This window comes from Colletotrichum godetiae, assembly GCF_030913485.1.
Source record: "Colletotrichum godetiae strain CBS 193.32 chromosome Unknown BDP55scaffold_20, whole genome shotgun sequence".
Taxonomy (NCBI): domain Eukaryota; kingdom Fungi; phylum Ascomycota; class Sordariomycetes; order Glomerellales; family Glomerellaceae; genus Colletotrichum; species Colletotrichum godetiae.
In genome coordinates, this window is record NW_026851268.1 from 717,523 (window position 1) to 734,391 (window position 16,869).

The 16,869-nt window shown below is 53.1% G+C and overlaps 6 protein-coding genes and 1 non-coding gene across 7 annotated transcripts; 4 read left to right on the forward strand and 3 right to left on the reverse strand.

Annotated features, from left to right (window-relative positions):
• Positions 1-1,131: 1,131 nt before the first annotated feature.
• Positions 1,132-1,523, forward strand: BDP55DRAFT_663881 (uncharacterized protein). The gene has a single exon (XM_060574911.1). It carries the CDS (start codon positions 1,228-1,230, stop codon positions 1,462-1,464), a length of 237 nt encoding a protein of 78 aa, XP_060429838.1. The 5' UTR covers positions 1,132-1,227; the 3' UTR covers positions 1,465-1,523.
• A 1,548-nt stretch (positions 1,524-3,071) lies between these two features.
• BDP55DRAFT_582410 (cytochrome P450 monooxygenase) lies at positions 3,072-5,168 on the reverse strand. Its single transcript, XM_060570837.1, has 5 exons — positions 4,798-5,168; positions 4,599-4,701; positions 4,463-4,531; positions 3,734-4,381; positions 3,072-3,655 (listed from the first exon to the last, which is right to left on the reverse strand). Exons 1-5 carry the CDS (start codon positions 4,966-4,968, stop codon positions 3,201-3,203), a joined length of 1,446 nt encoding a protein of 481 aa, XP_060429839.1. The 5' UTR covers positions 4,969-5,168; the 3' UTR covers positions 3,072-3,200.
• A 1,802-nt stretch (positions 5,169-6,970) lies between these two features.
• Positions 6,971-9,228, forward strand: BDP55DRAFT_151187 (organic solute transporter Ostalpha-domain-containing protein). The gene is made up of 6 exons (XM_060565610.1): positions 6,971-7,221; positions 7,281-7,428; positions 7,513-7,804; positions 7,875-8,000; positions 8,080-8,229; positions 8,322-9,228. The coding sequence occupies exons 1-6, from the start codon at positions 7,185-7,187 to the stop codon at positions 8,937-8,939; spliced, it is 1,371 nt and encodes a 456-aa protein (XP_060429840.1). The 5' UTR covers positions 6,971-7,184; the 3' UTR covers positions 8,940-9,228.
• Positions 9,229-9,389: 161 nt separating this feature from the next.
• On the forward strand, positions 9,390-9,479 carry BDP55DRAFT_t169. Its single transcript has one exon. It is a non-coding gene; the product is annotated as a tRNA-His (tRNA).
• Positions 9,480-10,237: 758 nt separating this feature from the next.
• BDP55DRAFT_610311 (cochaperone pam16) lies at positions 10,238-11,027 on the reverse strand (the record flags this gene model as incomplete). Its single annotated transcript, XM_060571170.1, has 2 exons — positions 10,810-11,027; positions 10,238-10,675 (listed from the first exon to the last, which is right to left on the reverse strand). The coding sequence occupies exons 1-2, from the start codon at positions 10,810-10,812 to the stop codon at positions 10,238-10,240; spliced, it is 441 nt and encodes a 146-aa protein (XP_060429841.1). The 5' UTR covers positions 10,813-11,027.
• Positions 11,028-11,700: 673 nt separating this feature from the next.
• Positions 11,701-12,954, reverse strand: BDP55DRAFT_632019 (pectate lyase L; the record flags this gene model as incomplete). The annotated part of the gene is made up of 2 exons (XM_060572367.1): positions 11,701-12,235; positions 12,299-12,954. 2 exons carry the CDS (start codon positions 12,952-12,954, stop codon positions 11,701-11,703), a joined length of 1,191 nt encoding a protein of 396 aa, XP_060429842.1.
• Positions 12,955-14,482: 1,528 nt separating this feature from the next.
• Positions 14,483-16,363, forward strand: BDP55DRAFT_663887 (uncharacterized protein). Its single transcript, XM_060574912.1, has 3 exons — positions 14,483-15,168; positions 15,297-15,386; positions 15,452-16,363. The coding sequence occupies exons 1-3, from the start codon at positions 14,788-14,790 to the stop codon at positions 16,001-16,003; spliced, it is 1,023 nt and encodes a 340-aa protein (XP_060429843.1). The 5' UTR covers positions 14,483-14,787; the 3' UTR covers positions 16,004-16,363.
• The last annotated feature ends 506 nt before the right edge of the window (positions 16,364-16,869 follow it).

The following is a 16,869-nucleotide window of genomic DNA, read 5'->3' on the forward strand; positions in this document are numbered from 1 at the left end:
GAGCCTGGCCGAGGACTTTCGCGTGACGCACCACGCATATCGCACGCAAGCACATGGCCTACCTCGCCTTAAAGCAACGCCCACATCAGCCTGATCGGCTCGGCCTCAAGTGCCGCGACACGAAACATGAACGCGAAAGCCAACTCAACCACCCAACACTCGGTCCAGCATGCAGCACCCACGCCTGGCTCGAAGCTTATGTGGCGGCGGCGCTGCTTCGTCCTCACTTCTTCTTCGCTTTCTTCGTTCCTCTCCTCCCAGGCTTCTCCACACCCCCGAACGAACGACGTCAATTCGCTCGCTAGTGGCAGCATCCGAGCGACAGCGTGGCGTTTCTATCCGACTTCAGACTGGCTCCCCTGCGAGAGGAATGATCGTTCGAACTCGTCAGTCGTCACAGACCGCCATATTCCCCGACGACTGACTGCACGCCGAAAGAGTAACCCAGAGAATTGTGCCAAATGCTGACAGCCAAAAATCAGAGAGAGTTTCCTCCAATGGGTCTCTATTCTCTTGTCCTTACTATGCAGTCTGCTCTCATGGTGACCGGCGACTGCATTATCCATACACTACACTAATTTTCCAGAAGCTTCACAGACATGTTATCCCTGTCACAGGCACAACTCAACTACCTAGTGAGCTTGCGGCTGATTCTCGGATCTCGAGGGCTGAACGGGACGGATATCCGTACTGGAACTTCTGCAAACTGCTCGGTCGGAGCCGACTCGGTCAGCCGAAAGAGGCAACATGCGGGGGCGATCTACGTCGACGACCCCTCCACCCAAAACGTTGTCGTAAATCGGCCCAACAAGTCTAATCTCGTGATCTGGAAGCGACCATTTCCGTCTCGTCCAAACACACGATGTGCAATGCCATGGTTTGCTCCCACGGACATACCATCCCTTTGGCTCCCACATTGACCACACAGACTTTACAGTCTAAGCGTGGGTTGCTCAATCGTTGGACGAGGTGATCTTGTTGGTCCGATGTAGGTGAACGTCGATTGACTCTCAAGTGTCAGTTGGTCAGCCACAAACACGTGTTTCCCCAAAAGTCGCAAGTGATTTGCTGAATCCGGTAATGGCTTCGCAGGGGGGGAGCACTTGGGTGGGCGAAACACTCATAAGCCTATTTCTCTTGCGACGAGCGCACTTTCGGGCCGTGGAAGAGGCCGTTGGACCTCGGTGTTGTTGAGTGACAGAGTGAACGTGGACAAGCACGCAATGTATGATTATGAGAAGATATGTGACTTTAAACAGCATATGCTATGTCTGTTCTGGCTGCGCTTCAATAGTTGCCGCCTGGCTCAATCGGAGCGATCAGACTACTTACTTGCCTTTCTGTTACAGATACTCAATACCTAGATGTTCTTGTCGGCGTGACTACACTATTCAACCCGAGCACGTCTTAGTATGCCATTATAGATGTGTAGGAGTCTTTAGCCCATCGATAGCATCGTCGTGATATTGAAGACGATGAAAGAATTGATAAGGGGCCCTGGCTGCAACTTGCAAACTTCTCTCGTCCTTTGGATAAAGTGAGGTATTCTGGATGTGGCCTTTTGATCCACGTATCCAGTTTCAAGCACGAAGGCTTTGAGAGCAAGTCAGCCGAAGAGGGACCCCGAGCAGAGTGCGCACTCTGTATGGCTGGCTGGGTTGTCCCTCCATCTCGCATGGCGGTGTCACTGTCTTGCGCGCAGGTCTTTAAAAAACAATCGCGCTTCTTGGTTGAGCAAGTACGGGCTGTACTCCCCCGTTGTGGGTGTGTACTTCCCGTCGCCCCCCCCTCTGTAAGATGAATCTCCCACGCACAGGTTGGTGGAATTGATGTTCTCTCGACCCTCTGCCCATGGATGTATAAGTAGCATCTAATCGCCAACAGAGAGGCTATAATTATCTTTTCGAGCACATCAAGCTGTGGGTTCTGTCCTTGTAGCCAGCTTTGGCGAATGGAAGTTCTTGTGGAAGTCCACAACCCGCGGAGAATACTGAGAGTGGACGTTATTTCTAGATATCTAGTCAGCATCAAGCCTTACCCCATGAATTCCGCCGTCTCTTGTCTTAAGAGCTTTTCTTGAGAGTATTCAGATGAGAATACTCGAGAGAAGATTCGTGGCTTAGACGGCGGTTCGTTTGTTGCTGTGTGTAGAAACCGACAAACATGAAGTTTCATTTCATCATGGCTCATGGTGATCGTTATGCCCACAAACGAAAGGAAACGATGAATTGGTTCGTCTGCGCCTGGAGAACCCCTTCAAGAGAGGCGCATTCCTGCTTTGCGGAATGTGTAATGCCTTCAAGGCGGCACTTTATAAAGGCCTCCGGGAGGCGGTTGCGGGAAGAGCTCAACTGCGGTGCCATGAGGCAGACAGTCAACGGTGTTTGCTGAGGGCCCATGGCCACATGTACATACCCCACGGACCGGACCTTTTCCCCCATCTTACCTCTACCATGGAGTTTCGCAAAACTCGCCGCGACTCCATGAAGTGCTCTGCTTTCTGTGGCCTCTTCAGAGAATGAAGATCTGTTTCGTGTTCAGGGAGTGCAAGATACCTGGTGTATTGAATCACGTCGAAGAGCGTAGGTTCGGGCCGTGATAAGTGGCCGGGAAGTTTTCCACGCCGTCACGTCGGGCGGTGTTTTCTGATGCCGTATACACGACGACAGTTGCGAGAATGAAGATACCGGCTCGGCAACTGATGAAGCTCTTCTGTGACAATCTGTGTTGAGGGTCCAGGTCATAGAATAGTAACTCCATATAAACTGAATGAACTTCAGATCGTTCGTTTGAGTCTTATTGGTACTGAGCGTTCTGGGTCTAGAAACAGGGCAAGTTCATTGGTAAAATTCGAGAGCCCGGTCACGCCACTTCTCTATCAGATTCTCGAACATCGAACCGTGGTTTATACATAATGGGCTCGGCGGATAGATGGGGTTATACAACGCATTACAGGGCGTTTTTCAAGCTCTCTGACTGAGGTTCCAGTCATCGTGATTACCACTAGATCTAAGTCCATATACAGGGGTCAGGCAGGTAGAAATGCAAGTCTAGCTTGTTGATTTTTGCGTGGATGAATCTTATTTCCCTAGATAATGCAGCAATTGGTTCCAAAAGACAAAGGAAAATGTAAAGTGGCAATGCTCGAGTGCTCAAAGAACCACACTCTTCACCAACCAAACCAGCCAACACGTAAAGACTCAAGAATCCAAGTCCCCAAACCCAAGATCATCAATATCAAACTCCTCCACCCTCCTCTTGACCATAACCACAGCCTTTGGGTTAACATTCATAGACGCACCCACAATAACGGGATCCGAAGGCGACCCCGGCGCCAGCTTCCAATCATACTTCAACAGCAAGTGGCACAGCGCGACCTTGACCTCATTCGAAGCGAAGAACCGGCCGGGGCATGCGTGCTGTCCGTGGCCGAAACCCAGGTGCTCAGGGCTCGTCGTCACAAGCTGCGCTTTATTGGCGCCGCCGGGCTGCTCACGCATACGGCGGAAGCGGTGGATATCGTAGGTCTCGGGGTGTTCGTAGACGTCTGGGTCAATGGAGCTGTAGCTGTCGACGGAGACGGTTTGGCCGCGGCGGATTGTGATGTTGTGGTCTGGGAGGGTGACGTCTTTGGTGGCGAGGCGGCGCATGAGGACTATTCGGTGGAGAGGGGTTTTGTTAGATTGAGGTTTCTTTCTTTGGATAATTGAGTGGCTGAGGGGGCTGGACTTACGCATGGAGACAGGCTTCATTCTTTGTGTCTCCTTGATGGCGCTGTCTAGAAGCTTCATGTTGTACAGCGCGCTCTTTTTCCATCCCTCGGCCTTCAGGACCTCCACGATTTCGGCTCTCAGGGGCCCGATGAGCTCCGGCTCCTTGGCCAAGTAGATGAGCGTCTGCGCAAGCAAGTCCGTCGTAGTATGAATAGCCACAAACGAAAGCGTAAGCTGGAAGGTTGCAGCATCATACGCCCCTCCCTGCGCCTCATCTTCCGCCCACTCAATAGCATCATTCGACACTGGCGCCACAGAGTCTTGGGTTCCAGCAGCACCAGCAGCACCGGCAGCACCGGCAGCACCGGCGACGGCAGCGGCCCGTTTCTCCGCGCGCCGCATCTCAATGACGGGTGTGATAAGCTTCTGCGCCTCGGCGAGGGACTCGCGCGCGCGTCTGCAGTCTGCGGAGAACCAGTGGAGTAAAGGGCGCAGGCGGAGGGGCACGGCGCGGAGTTTGACGGCTGCGGTGAAGGACAGGACGGTGTAGTCCTTTGTGATGCGGAGCCAGTCTTCGTTGCGGCAGAGGTCTGGGCCGAGGAAGACGCGGGAGGAGAGGCGGGCTATGAGGTCGAGGATTGTGTCTTTGAGGGGGAGTTGGTGCCATTCTGTGGGGTTGGTGGTGGTATTAGTTTTGGTTTTAGGACCATATAACGAGGAGATTGGGGAAAGATGACGAGGGCGTTTACCTTGAGATTCGCCGAAGATGAGGTTTGCTGCGAATGCGGTTTCGAGGGAGAGTGGTTCGGTGATGGTGTCTGAACGGGGGAAATTCAAAGTTAGCCGCTGAGGTGTACTCCCAATACGAAGTAGTCTTAGGCTTACTGAGTGACTTTGTCAATTGCTTGCGAGCAACGACTTGGATAATCTTCTTGTCGTCATCCACAAAGCCAAAAGGCTGGAAGCCTGGGATCTTGCCATGGAGGTCCTAGAAGTTGGCAAAGGAGATCAGTACACGAAGAGGCCTCCAAGTTGAAGTATGATGGAACCACACTACGTAGCTCCCTCGAACTTGTCAACTCACCCGCATAATCACAGCCCCAAAGTCCAGTCCCTCCTCATTGCGAATGACGTTGGCGAAACGAGGGGGCAGAACGAGAATTTCTCCACTCTCCGAAAGGACCTTGTAGGGCTTGTCGGGCAAGGTGGCTCTGCCTTTTGCAATGAAGTCCTTTCCGGTTTTGAAGAATTCCATCTGAGCCAGGAACGTTGGGCGAAACCATTTGGGTGTTGGCTGGAAGAGGGGGAGGTCATCGTGCTTGGAGACTTTGAGTAAGAGAGAAAAGATGATGACCAAGACGGCGGTGGCGATGTAGCCGTACGGCTGGATTGTCGAGTTAGGATTGTTCTCTTTGCCCAGCCAGGAGAAGGCGGATGCTACTGGTGAGGATGAAGCCATCGCGACTGGGTTCGGAATTGATTTTGTTGTTGGAATGCCAGTAGGGCGAAATCTGATGTAGATAGGACTGTTTCGTCAAGAATATTCCGTTTAAACTCTCAAGGAACCGCTTCCTTATGTAAAGAACATCTGATTGCTCGCAATGCCTCTTCATGAGCGTCGTAATGGAGTCCGTCAATGAGGTTGACGGAAATTATCTCGACTCTGAATTCCATACCAAGTCGTGGGATGGGTCTCATCGGATAGCTCCTCGTGAGATCTTCAACCCTATCCAAGGCTTTCTCATCTCACGTTATGCGAAAAACTATAATTCACGTCCTTCTCATTCGCTGCAGCGTGAATTGCAACTCGGAAGCCGTTTACAAAGCCGAAAGGCGAAAAGGGACGTCCGTACAATGGCCTGTCGTCTGTTTGACTGTCATGGCGTCGGGACGGAATTCAGACGAACTGATATCAACCGATCCGATGAACACACGGACAATCGCCTCTGACAAGTGCGCCTTGCGCAGCCTTTTTCTTTCTTTCTTGACGCTTTCTCACCGAATTGAGTGGCTCGCCTAATAAACGGAGCAAACAGGTTCATAGTCCGCAATACAGCCAATGTTTCACTACTTTGCTACGCGGTGGGAGCCGAAAGTCTTGACCAGTCAGCATCGAGGCTCACGATAGTCAGGCATTCTGACTTGCTTCGAGAGCAGTGCAACAAACTCCGCACGGCTTCGGAGTATATGAAATTTCTTAACCCCGTCTTGACTTTGTTTTAGACTACAGACTATATCCACGACGGAAACCTATGGGGCTGTGTAATGATCGTGGGGTAGGATGGACATAGAGAATTAGAGATCAGCCATTGCTAGCGCAGGCGAGGTTGGGCAGATCCAAGGATAGTTTGCGCTTTGAGCGGATACCTGCAACGTAAACGTTATTTAGGACATCATCTTTAGAGACCGAATTCCGTGTCTCAGCTACGGGTACGGTGCATACTGTCACATCGTGTAAGGTTGAAGCAAATGCCTATTCAGGGGAAGGCGGCAGTCGAACGCGCCAAGGCCCAACGAATCAGATCTGCCAACCCCCAAACTCTGAAATGCGTGAGCCTGTAACTAACGAACTGTAGCTCGTACCTCGTGTTCGTAACTCGGGTTCCGTTGCGTTTACTACGTACGGGGCAAAAGCGAACGAATCAGGTCCTCTATAATCGTGGGCAAGGGAACATTGACCAAACGGTTTGCTCCACGACGAGACTGGGTTATGCCGTTAGATTTACGAACGGCTCTTCCCGTTGACGTGTAAAGTGTGGCTATGACGGCTCAGCCTAGTGGGGGGCTGCCCCTTGTCACCGCGTTGAACGTTCGCGCCTAGGTTTTGTAACGAAACCTTAATGCTCTTAGAGAGATTTTCCAAGCCAGCGTCTGCTGTAAAGTTGCAATTGCACGAGTAAGTCATAGGATAGTACGTCTAGGCAAAGGCTGCAAAACGGGGGAAGGGGCTATTCAATCTACTCCAGTCAGATATTCGAAAAAGTCTATTGGTCACTATGATCTGAGATCCGCAGATCCGTCAGGTTTTGTCTCGTTAGAATAGATAAGGCAATAATTGGCTATAGTACTAAGAGCAAGCAGAAAGCTTGGGCAAATCTTTTTTTCCAAATAGTCAACCACGTTCCTATTCAGTCGATAAGAAGGCCGGAATTCCAGAGCAGTGATATCCTCATTGTCAGACTGTGTTGCCTCACATCATCGTTGTCTTTAAGTATTTGTTCTGAATATCTCTCGAGTCTCTTGCTTTTACAAGTTTGGTTGCATCTTCAACAATTTTTCTTGCCGTACCCTTCCATCGAGACAACCAAAAACGAGTAAAAGCTGCTTGGAAAGGGGAACTAGGAGTGTAGAGAGCACAGAAACCTACGGAGCCGGGGGTCTAGTCCCGTTGTGATCTAACCGAAGGCACAAGCCGGGATCGCGGAGGCGTTCGAATCGAGACCAGCCCTCTTCACCTGGCCTGGAAATCCGATGGCGAAATGCAAAGAGCACCCTTTGGATGTTCCAAGTATGTTCTCAAACACCATCTCGCCTATAAAGAGCCCGTCTGATAAGCCGATCTTCTAGTCGTCGAACAGAAACTCGCTGGTGGCATCCGAGTCCACGGCCTCTTGATATCCCTATCAGCAGGAGCAACGATAGTCGCTTGCTGTGCCACGGCGTATCTCATCTTTAGACATGCAAGCAATTACACGAAGCCCAAAGAACAGAAGCAGTGAGTTTCCGCATAGACCTTTCTCTGAACACTTTGCGATCATGTAGCGTTTATGGATTCTGACAAGAAGGCATTGCTGCGCAGGATCATCCGAATCTTGTTGATGGTCCCCGTCTACTCCATTGCTTGCACCTTAAGCATCATCTTCTACAAGAAACATGTCTATATCGGAAGCGTCTACGAGTTCTACGAGTCCCTGGTCATTGCCTCATTCTTCCTCTTGCTTTGCCAGCTGCTGCACCCCGATTTGAATACGCTACGCCGGGTCTTCAACTTGGTGGAACCGAAGAAGTGGCTCAATCCAACCCGGTTTTTTGTCAAACACGTGGGAAGAAACAAAACGGGACAGACCGAGGATGGGCTTAAATGGTTCAACGTGAGTGACTGCATCTTATAGAAAAAGGGATATTCGTTGCAGAGCCTGCATCTGACCAATTTTTTTTTAGATCATTTGGTTCGGTGTCTTCCAGTTCTGCACCGTCAAGTTCTTTGGCGCTCTCACAAAATGCATCACGGAAGCAGCGGATGTGTATTGCAAGGAATCAAAAGATCCCAGCCATGCCAAAATTTGGGTAGGTGATGACTGCAAGACCACGAAGTACTTGAGGGCTGGAAAGACTGGAGAGACTGGAGAGACTGACCAAAAATCAGGTCATGGTGATTGAAATCCTTTCCCTCGTCACGGCGATGATGTGTCTTTTGCAATTCTACCACCAAACCTCAAAGGAGATGTCCCAGCATCAACCTCTGCTCAAGTTTCTCGCCATCAAGCTGGTGGTGTTTCTGTTTTACCTTCAGACAGTAAGTGCAGACATCGCCCTTACATCCAGGGTTGATGGCGACTACCTCGGGCCTGAAGAAACTATTAATATATGCTGACACAAGAGCGACAGGGCGTCTTCGAGTTTCTCACAGGCGACGGCGGCCCATTGAAACCAACAGCGTACATCTCCCACCCATCATGGGCAGTCGGTATCCCCAACACGCTCCTCTGCTTCGAAATGGCAGCCGTCGCAATCTTGCACCTCTGGGCCTACCCCTACGCCATATACAAACACCCGGCGGCACCGACAAAGACGGGATGCAACGTCAGCGAAGAAGAAGGGCAGGGGACCGACCAGAGCTCCACGTCGCGCATTATCCCGGTACGAAGTCGGGAAGTCTGGCCTCAGCAGCCGGAGGCGACGTACGCGGGGCAAGACACGTGCGGCGTCTGGGACGCTGCAGATGGTTCTTCTCAGTCTGTGGGCGAGACGGGCGGCGTTTCTGCGCGGGGATTCCAGTGGAGAGCCCTCAAGGATGCGCTCAACTTTGTGGATATCTTCCGGGCTGTTGTGGGTGCGTCGCGGTGGCTGGTCGTTGAACGGCGAAAGGCTGCTCGCGCTCGCGGCGCTGGGGCCGGAGGTGTCCAGATACAGAATGAGAATGGGGTAGAGTACATGGAAAGGACTAGGACGGACGATCTGTCTGAGGCATTGAACATGGTCAACAGTCAGACGCCTCGCAGGTGAAGGAACAGGCGAGAGTCGGAAGTTGCACGGAAACCAGCGGACGACGAGAGATGACAGTTTGCGACGGATCGAATGAGAAAATGGTGTCGTCCGTTGCATGCACTTTGCATTCTACTTTTGTATCGAGAGTTGTCATCTCTCTCTACCTTTAGGTCCGCCGCTCAAGCGCAGACATGTCATCATATTAGGTTTCGTCACAGTCAAATATCGTTCAGCAAAACGATGGGCATTTCAAAAACAATCCACTGAAGAACACTTGCTGACGCCCATCTCTCAGGTCTTACTTACACGAGTCCTTCGTGCAGCCTTAATGACACCCACCTACTCCACCACGCGTGAGCCCTCACGCATCTCGTCTCCACCTCAAACTGAGTCCATAGACCCGTTTCTGAGCGGATCTGTCAACCAAGCTTCCTCCCCCACCAAGGAGATATTCGCAAGCTTCAATTCGCCCAGATCGTCTAGTTGGTTAGGATGATACGTTGTGGTTCTTCTATACAGCGATCCGTGTTGACGGCGGTTCGAATCCGCCTCTGGGCAATTACTGAGGACTGATCATCACAATCGATCCAACTTTTGTTGATGGTCAGATTTTTTGAGGGCTGAAGTTGACAAGTGAGGCGGAGGAGGAAAAGGTATGCCGATTATCGGAGGAGTGAGATGGACGGTTGATTGCTACTTGAAATGATTGTGCCAGGCACAAGGTACAAGTTGACAGAGGGAGACCGGAATGATTGTGATATCGTGATGAACACTGTGTTGCAGTAGCATGTAAATCCTGAAGTTGCGAATGTATGTGCGAGTAGCAACACGGCGTTTGCATTCTCTAGAGACCTCTGGTCACTGGTCCAGATTCGCTAGTCTCTCCTTCTTCTTCTCTTTCCCTCATCTCTTATAGTACAGTAGTATTAACATATTTTCTTCGCGCAAAGCTCCCCTTTTTATCGTCTAACCATGCCAATGCTGGCGGTGCCGTGAGTGCGCGCGCCAAAAAAAATGAACAAAAAAAAGAGATTCCACCTCCTAAAAACGCCATGCCATGCGGAGTCGAGTGAAGTTTGTTCCAATACAGTGTGTTGACACTCAAGTAGCTCTCGGCAGAGCACACTCTCAGTGGTCATACCCCCTCCCATCCCTCCGTCGGGTCCGTTCGTACACAGTCGATTTGGTCTGGCCCGGCCCCAAGATCGCTCGTCGCAGAAAAGGCTTTTTCGTCATCCGTAGTCGCCTCAGCGTCCTCCTTCTAACGGTGTCTCTGCTGCTGCTGCTGCCGCTGCCGCTGCCCCCGCGGTCGCAGTTCACCGGTCCTTGTAAATCTTGGGCTTAAACCCCTCCTTCACCTCAGCCTCAATCTCCTCCTTTTCCACCAGCGGCCCAATCTCCTTCTCCAACCTCTCCCTCGCCCGGAGCACTTTGCTCTGCAGGTAGAAGCTGCCGCCCTTTTTAGGATCGTTGACGTCAAACAGCTTCTTGAAGCGCTCCATGGCCTCTCCTACGTTGGCGTCCGCGCCGTTCTTGCCGGGAGCCTCGACGTTGAGAATCTTGCATGCCTCGTCGAGGGTCATGCCTGAGCCGCCGGAGCCGGCGCCGCCCTTTGTGCCGGCAGGTGCGTTGCCGTTCTTGGCTTGCGCGCGGGCGTACTCGGAGGAGGCCTGCGCTTGCTTGTAGGCTGCGGCGAAGGAGCGGCCGACGATGCGGGTGCCGACGAAGACGACTTGGGTGATGAGGCGGTAGGCCTATGGGTTACGGGGGTTAGTCGAGTCGAATTGAGGCTCGCGGTACGGTAGGAGGTTCAGGAGCTCCGGTGGCGCATTCGGGTTGGAAGGGGGGCGCGCGGAGGGGAGGAGGCGAAAGCTCGAGGCGGACTCACCATGTTTGCTGTATTAGTAGCCTCTGGGCAAAGGGCGGTATAGAGGTGATTGTTGAAGTAGACGAATGGATGCTTTTTGAATGATCGCACGGTGCAGAGGGACCCGAGATGCGATGTCGCGCGGTGTTCAGTACAGCTTGGCTGGTACGGGGAACGCTGGGCGTAAGGATGACTTGCAACCTATCCAGAAAAATCCATCGACGATATGGAAATTGCCGACGAGAAATTCCGAGCTTCCTGCGCTTCGGAAGTGCGGGTTTGACCGGGCGCCGACAACTTTTTTCTCGGGCCTTCCGTGCACGCTGCGCCACATATCCTCTGTCAAGCCACATTACTGGTTTCAGCCGTGTGGCTTGTCATCCACCTGCAATGCAGTGGGAAATGAGCAATTGATTCCCCTTGTCAGCAAAGCGCGGGTCTTGATTTTGAGTTTGAGTCCATCGTCGAAATGTTCCGTTGCGCTTGTGCTTTTTTCAACGTCTCGACGGTACTACACACGTCTGGAACCTTATTTTCACTTCGGATTTTCTATGCTCTTTGACTGTGTAATTGGACATGCAGCACGATAGAGGACAGTGGTAGTCACATACATAGACAGCAAGACTCCGAGGTGTCCCAGATAGTCCACGATCGTTACGTTGCCGTTGCCAACGCAAACGGCCCAGTGCCGACCTGAATGTCCAGGATCATGTTGCATTGTCTTCGTCTCTAGGACTGAACAGCAACAAGTCCAAAGCCTACAAAGGCATTCACGGAATAATGCAAGATTGTCTGATAGGCAATATAGTATGTACTAATTGGTTTATGTACTCCGCTCTATGGCAGTCTAAATATGTACAGATGAATTATTTACGGCGTCAAATACTATGTTCCAAGAAGTGAAACCGAAATCTAGGACCAGGTGGTAGTGGCACCAATAGCCTCGCCAGAGGTAGGAATCAAATAGTTGCTAGCCACAATCTTGCCGTTGGCCTGGCGCGCGCCCTTAACCAAGCTGACATCGACGCTCTTGAAGCTCGAGGCAGACCAGGTGGCGCTACCGTCCCACGAGTTGCCGCTGCTCGTGGTGCCGCTGACGAGCGATGTCTGCCCAGACTTGGCCGTGGTCGCAGAGTTGAGCGCGGCGACGTTGCTCTTGAGCGTCGACTTGGTCGTGATGGTCTGGAAGCCGACGGCGCCGTTGTTGTAGGCCGTGTTGCGGGTAAACTGGAAGTTGCCGGGCTGCTTGTTGTCGGTGAAGCCCTTGGCCGCGTTGTTGAAGGCGATGCTGTTGGAGATGACGTGGTTGGCCGAGCCGATGTCGGCGGCGTCGCCGCCGCCGAGCTTGAAGCCGTTGCCGTCGCCCTGGAAGTCGGTGAAGCCCCAGCGGTTCACGCCGTTGCCCCACGAGAGGGTGTCCATGATGGTGACGGGGGACTTGAACTCCCTGTTTGGTGTTTGTTAGTGGTGTTTAGGTGAGTTTGGGAGTTGTGGAGAGGTCAGAACTCACCAAAGGTCCAGGCCATCGTCGACGTTCTCCCACAGACGAGCGCCCTTTAGGATGTTACCCGTGCCGGAGCCCTCCTTGCATGCGAAGCCGTCGGCGCTCTCGCCGTTCTTGCGGGGGTCGCGGTTGCGGTATGAGTCAAGGTAGATTACCTGGTTGTTGCTCAGGGTGCCCTGCATCTGGAAGCCCGTCTCGTAGTTGTCGTGGGTGACGATGCGCTCAAAGTAGTTGTTGGATCCGTCACGGAGGTAGACACCGTAGGGACCGTTGATAATGGTCAACTTGTAAAACTTCCAGTAGTTGGCTCCCTCGATGTGAAGGACACCACGGTCGGCGTTGGCGAGGGAGGAGTCGAGAGCGCCAGGGGTACCGGGCAAGGCCTCTCCGTCGATGGTGACGGCCTCATCGTTGTAAGCCGTCAGGGTGTAGGGCTTGGCGGAGGTACCGCTCTTGGTGATCTTGATGTTAGTTGTGGGCGAGTACGTGCCGGCACGGAGGTAGATGGTGTCGCCAGCAACGGCCTTGTCGACGGCGACCTGAATGGACTTGAGAGGAGCCGCCAGAGTGCCGGCAGCGCTGTCTGAGCCGGCGGGCGCGACGTAAAGGTCGGCAGCCAAGACGACCGGGAGGATGGCGAGGAGGAACTTGTAGAGACCCATGTTTGCTGTTAAAAGACCAATGGTAAGGTAAGGAATGAGTGGCTGCAGCAGTGAAGGCTGATCGATAGAGATCAACTCTTGCCGATTATCCGGCTGCCATCAAGCTTAAATACAAACTTCGCATCGTCAACAGGGAGCCCTCGTCTTTGAGAGCTGTCAGTCTAAGTCCTGATGAGTGTAACGCTATACCGTCGTAATAAACAGCTACCAACCAGGCCGTCGCAGTCTATTCGCGACCACCAGTGACCCCTTGTCAAATTGGGCTAGAAGGCAAACCGTCCTCCCGTTGGTGGAAAACAAACTCCACCACCGTAGGGCCGCCTCATTGATGGAGACTTGGCCTCGAGGTAGGATCCATCGACATCTCCGTGGGATAGAAATCCCGGCAATCGAGAGATTCCCAGGACCGCATGAACGAGGGGTTCCCTGGGCTTACTGGGGATGCGGTCGAGGTTGTTGTTGAGGAACGTAATACGCGGTTGTGAGCCACAATGGGGACGGCAACACCAGCGACCCAACGGAAAAGCAGCTCGCGCCCTCCCTCGGGCTCCGGAGAGCCTCGACCGGAAGATCTCAGTCCACCATCTCGGAGAGCAGCCGTACACGGCCTCGATGGAACGTTGACTAGGGCTTTAAATCGTATTGAGCAGGCACACGACTCAGTTGAGCAATGGCACGACACGAAGTGTTCGGCTCTTCGAACAAACCGTGCCCGAGGGTCAGACGGTTATTCATTCACATCTTGAGTAAGTTGAAATGAGATAAAGGCGATGAGAAACTTTTCGATAATGGTGAGCGCACGCTCTGACCTCGCGATGCTGTTCAAATTCTGCGTAGGCTGAGTGGAGATGAAGTCCACTGCCGTGATGCTTGGCGGAGTCACCTCGTGGCCAGTTACCGATGCCATGGATTGATAGGGGCTCCAGTGAAGAGAGTCAGCAGCAGGCTAGCAGCAGAAAACTGCCGCAATCTGCCCACATGCATATTGTTTAGTCGGGGATTGGGTTTGTGTGGGTTGGCAGAAGAAGCGTCCATCCCCGGACGAACATCCCTGGAACAGTTGCTTGCCCAATCTGGCGGGCAGAAATTTGCGCTTTGTTTGACGCTAGATGGAAGAGGAAATCGCTGCCGTTATAACTTGTTCGCTTTCTTGAAGTAAGCAATCGCTGTAGTTGGTGCTGGCAGAATAAAAACATAATTGCGTGACGTTTGCAATCTCGGCGGAATAATGACATGATCTGGCGACTTCTGCATCATTGCATAGCTCTTGCTGTCGTTCATCTCATGTTGCTGATGCATAATGTGTTCGTGAAATAATAGAACCGAAGATCTGGGGAACTGGGAATGCCGGTCCGGGGGCTCCAAGAAAGGTCCGAAGGAAACAGTCTGATGATCAGATGTTATCGATAAGCCGAGCAGCTATCTTATCGAGTCGGGCTATCGATAACAATATGTGCCTGACTGGCCCAGTATTTATGCCTCGACCATCAGGCACAAAGCATTCTTCACGGCCCCACTTTACAGCTCCAGCGTCCAGCCCTGGCTGACGTGGTGAACCTCGAAAGAAGCTACGTCTCCAATATCGCCAGCTCCAGGTACCACCTGTCCACTCACGCAACCAAACGCGCCTCGCAACCCCGGCGCAAAACGGCTCTCGAGCCCCACGACCGACGACGAGCTCCTACCTACAATCTGTTGAAACCAGATTCGCATCAATCCCTACCACGAATCGACGACGACACGAACCGAATCGAGGCGCCTACTCCAGACAAGGGGGTTAAACCAAGCTACCTAAGACCAACCTCCACCAACCTTGAATTCCCACAAACAACAATGTCAAACTACTACCAACCCCAACAATCTTACGGCCCAGGCCCAGGCGCAGGAGGCGCCGGCGCCGGCGGAGGAGGAGGCGCCCAAAACCTCCAGTTCTACCCCTCCTCCTACTCCCCAGCCGGCGCCGTCTCGGGCCACGCGACTCCACAACAGGCCTCGTATGGCTACGGAGCGCCCCAACCCGCCGCGGCAGGCGGCTTCGGCGGTGCGGCAGCCTTTGGAGCACCTCCCGGCGGCGGTGTTGGTGTGTCGGGTCGCATGGGCGAGCAGGGCGGCCTGCGCACGGGTTGGCTAGCCGCCTTTTCGACCGAGGGGTACGATGGCGAGCCGCCGCTGCTCGAGGAGCTTGGTGTCAACTTTGGACATATTCAGGCAAAGGTGCGTCTTTCTCTTGGTGTGATGCGTGAGCGGGCTGTGTGGAAAGCATGGGGGACTTTCTGCTTTCACCCCTTTCAGATGGACGTGGACATGGAGAGAAGTTGTGGCTGACCTGCGGTGACTTACAGACTCTGGCCGTGCTCAATCCCTTCCGCCGGATCGATCAACACCTGATGGACGACGCAGACCTCTTCGGTCCCTTACTCTTCGTCCTCTCCGTACGTTGTTTCCAACTTCGACTTTCCCTCCACTACAAACATAAAGCTAACCTCCCCCTCCCCAGTACGGAACCTTCCTCCTCCTCTCAGGCAAAATCCACTTCGGCTACATCTACGGCCTCGCCCTCCTAGGAAGCACCTCCCTCCACATAATCCTCTCCCTCATGACACCCACCGACGCCCACCCCCCAACAGCCCCCTCCGCACCCCAATACGGCGGCCCCGTCTCCTCCGTCGGCGGAGGCTACCCTGGCGCCCCGGACACCCACGACCACCCATCCCGCAACGCCGCAGGCCACTTCTCCTCGACCCTCACCTTCACCCGCTCCTCCTCCGTGCTGGGCTACTGCCTCCTGCCCCTGGTCGCCACCAGCGTCTTCGGCATCTTCATGCCCATGGACACGCCCCTCGGCATTGTATTCACCACCATGGCGATCCTGTGGTGCACGTACTCCGCCTCGGGTATGTTTTGCGCTGTTGGACGGATGAGGGGCATGCGCGGGCTCGTGGCGTACCCGCTGGCGCTGTTTTACGTCGGGTTCGGTATCATGGGCATCTTCAGCTCTAGGGGCAGCGGCGGGTCTCTGGCCAAGGCGGCGGCCGGGTTGAAGGGTTGAAGGCGCAGACACGAGGAGACATGGAAGATAAACGTACACTAAAGACAGAGGGGATAACGTAGTTTACACGAGAAGGACTCGATAAGGGCAACAGAGACTGCAGAAGCGTGCTTTACAGCTACTTATCCTTTAGGGCATGGCGCAATGCGCGTGGCACTACACTGTGGGAGTCTAGAGGAGGCGCAGAAACCGACGGGAGTCCAAAAGCCACGATAGACGATGGAGGCAACAATGAGACAGAAAGCATGCATGCCCACGGCTACTTAGGGGCGAGGCGGAAGCCAAAGGCCGACGGATGTTTCACGTCACTGTACAATACTATAATCATGTTCAGACGAAGCCAGAAATAATTCTTTTGATAGTCCAATGCCTCCTATCCCTCCCGTTTTCCATGCTGCTAAAAGATACAAATGCATAATGCTGGGCCCAGAGATCCTCTCGTAATATACACATCAAGTGTAGAGAAAAGAAGGATCAGACATTTGAAAACTTCTCGAGACCAAGCGTAGTATTACAGGAGACTACCACAAGTCTCCATAACCAAACAGCCTCCGCGGCGATGATGATCCTCCGCTAGGCACACAATAGGAGGGGGCCTTGTCAAGCAGAAAAATCCTCGTTGGTATCATAAGTTTGACTCCCCTTCGAGGCCGTTTCTATACCTGCCCATTTGTCCATGCCAAGTCGGAGCTTCACTGCCGCTCTTGTTGGGAATGAAAAGTCTATTAGTCCGCTCATGGGGACACTTGAGAAAAAATCGGAAACTCGTCAAATTCAGACTGTCGCACGAAATGTATCGTGCCGCGAGTGATGATGGCTCATGTTGTGAATGAACCGAGGAAAAAAGTATCGCAATTGGAACTGGT

What these genes read in the sequence shown, in the direction of transcription:
- BDP55DRAFT_663887 (XM_060574912.1), top strand. Translation starts at nt 14,788, where the DNA reads ATGTCAAACTACTACCAACCCCAACAATCTTACGGCCCAGGCCCAGGC. An exon ending in TTGGACATATTCAGGCAAAG is followed by an intron (nt 15,169 to 15,296) that starts GTGCGTCTTTCT and finishes GGTGACTTACAG; the next exon opens with ACTCTGGCCGTGCTCAATCC. An exon ending in CCTTACTCTTCGTCCTCTCC is followed by an intron (nt 15,387 to 15,451) that starts GTACGTTGTTTC and finishes CCCCCTCCCCAG; the next exon opens with TACGGAACCTTCCTCCTCCT.
- BDP55DRAFT_663881 (XM_060574911.1), top strand. Translation starts at nt 1,228, where the DNA reads ATGATTATGAGAAGATATGTGACTTTAAACAGCATATGCTATGTCTGT.
- BDP55DRAFT_582410 (XM_060570837.1), bottom strand. Translation starts at nt 4,968, where the DNA reads ATGGAATTCTTCAAAACCGGAAAGGACTTCATTGCAAAAGGCAGAGCC. An exon ending in GCAATTGACAAAGTCACTCA is followed by an intron (nt 4,532 to 4,598) that starts GTAAGCCTAAGA and finishes TCCCCCGTTCAG; the next exon opens with ACACCATCACCGAACCACTC. An exon ending in CATCTTCGGCGAATCTCAAG is followed by an intron (nt 4,382 to 4,462) that starts GTAAACGCCCTC and finishes CCAACCCCACAG; the next exon opens with AATGGCACCAACTCCCCCTC.
- BDP55DRAFT_151187 (XM_060565610.1), top strand. Translation starts at nt 7,185, where the DNA reads ATGGCGAAATGCAAAGAGCACCCTTTGGATGTTCCAA. An exon ending in CCAGCCATGCCAAAATTTGG is followed by an intron (nt 8,001 to 8,079) that starts GTAGGTGATGAC and finishes ACCAAAAATCAG; the next exon opens with GTCATGGTGATTGAAATCCT. An exon ending in TTCTGTTTTACCTTCAGACA is followed by an intron (nt 8,230 to 8,321) that starts GTAAGTGCAGAC and finishes CAAGAGCGACAG; the next exon opens with GGCGTCTTCGAGTTTCTCAC.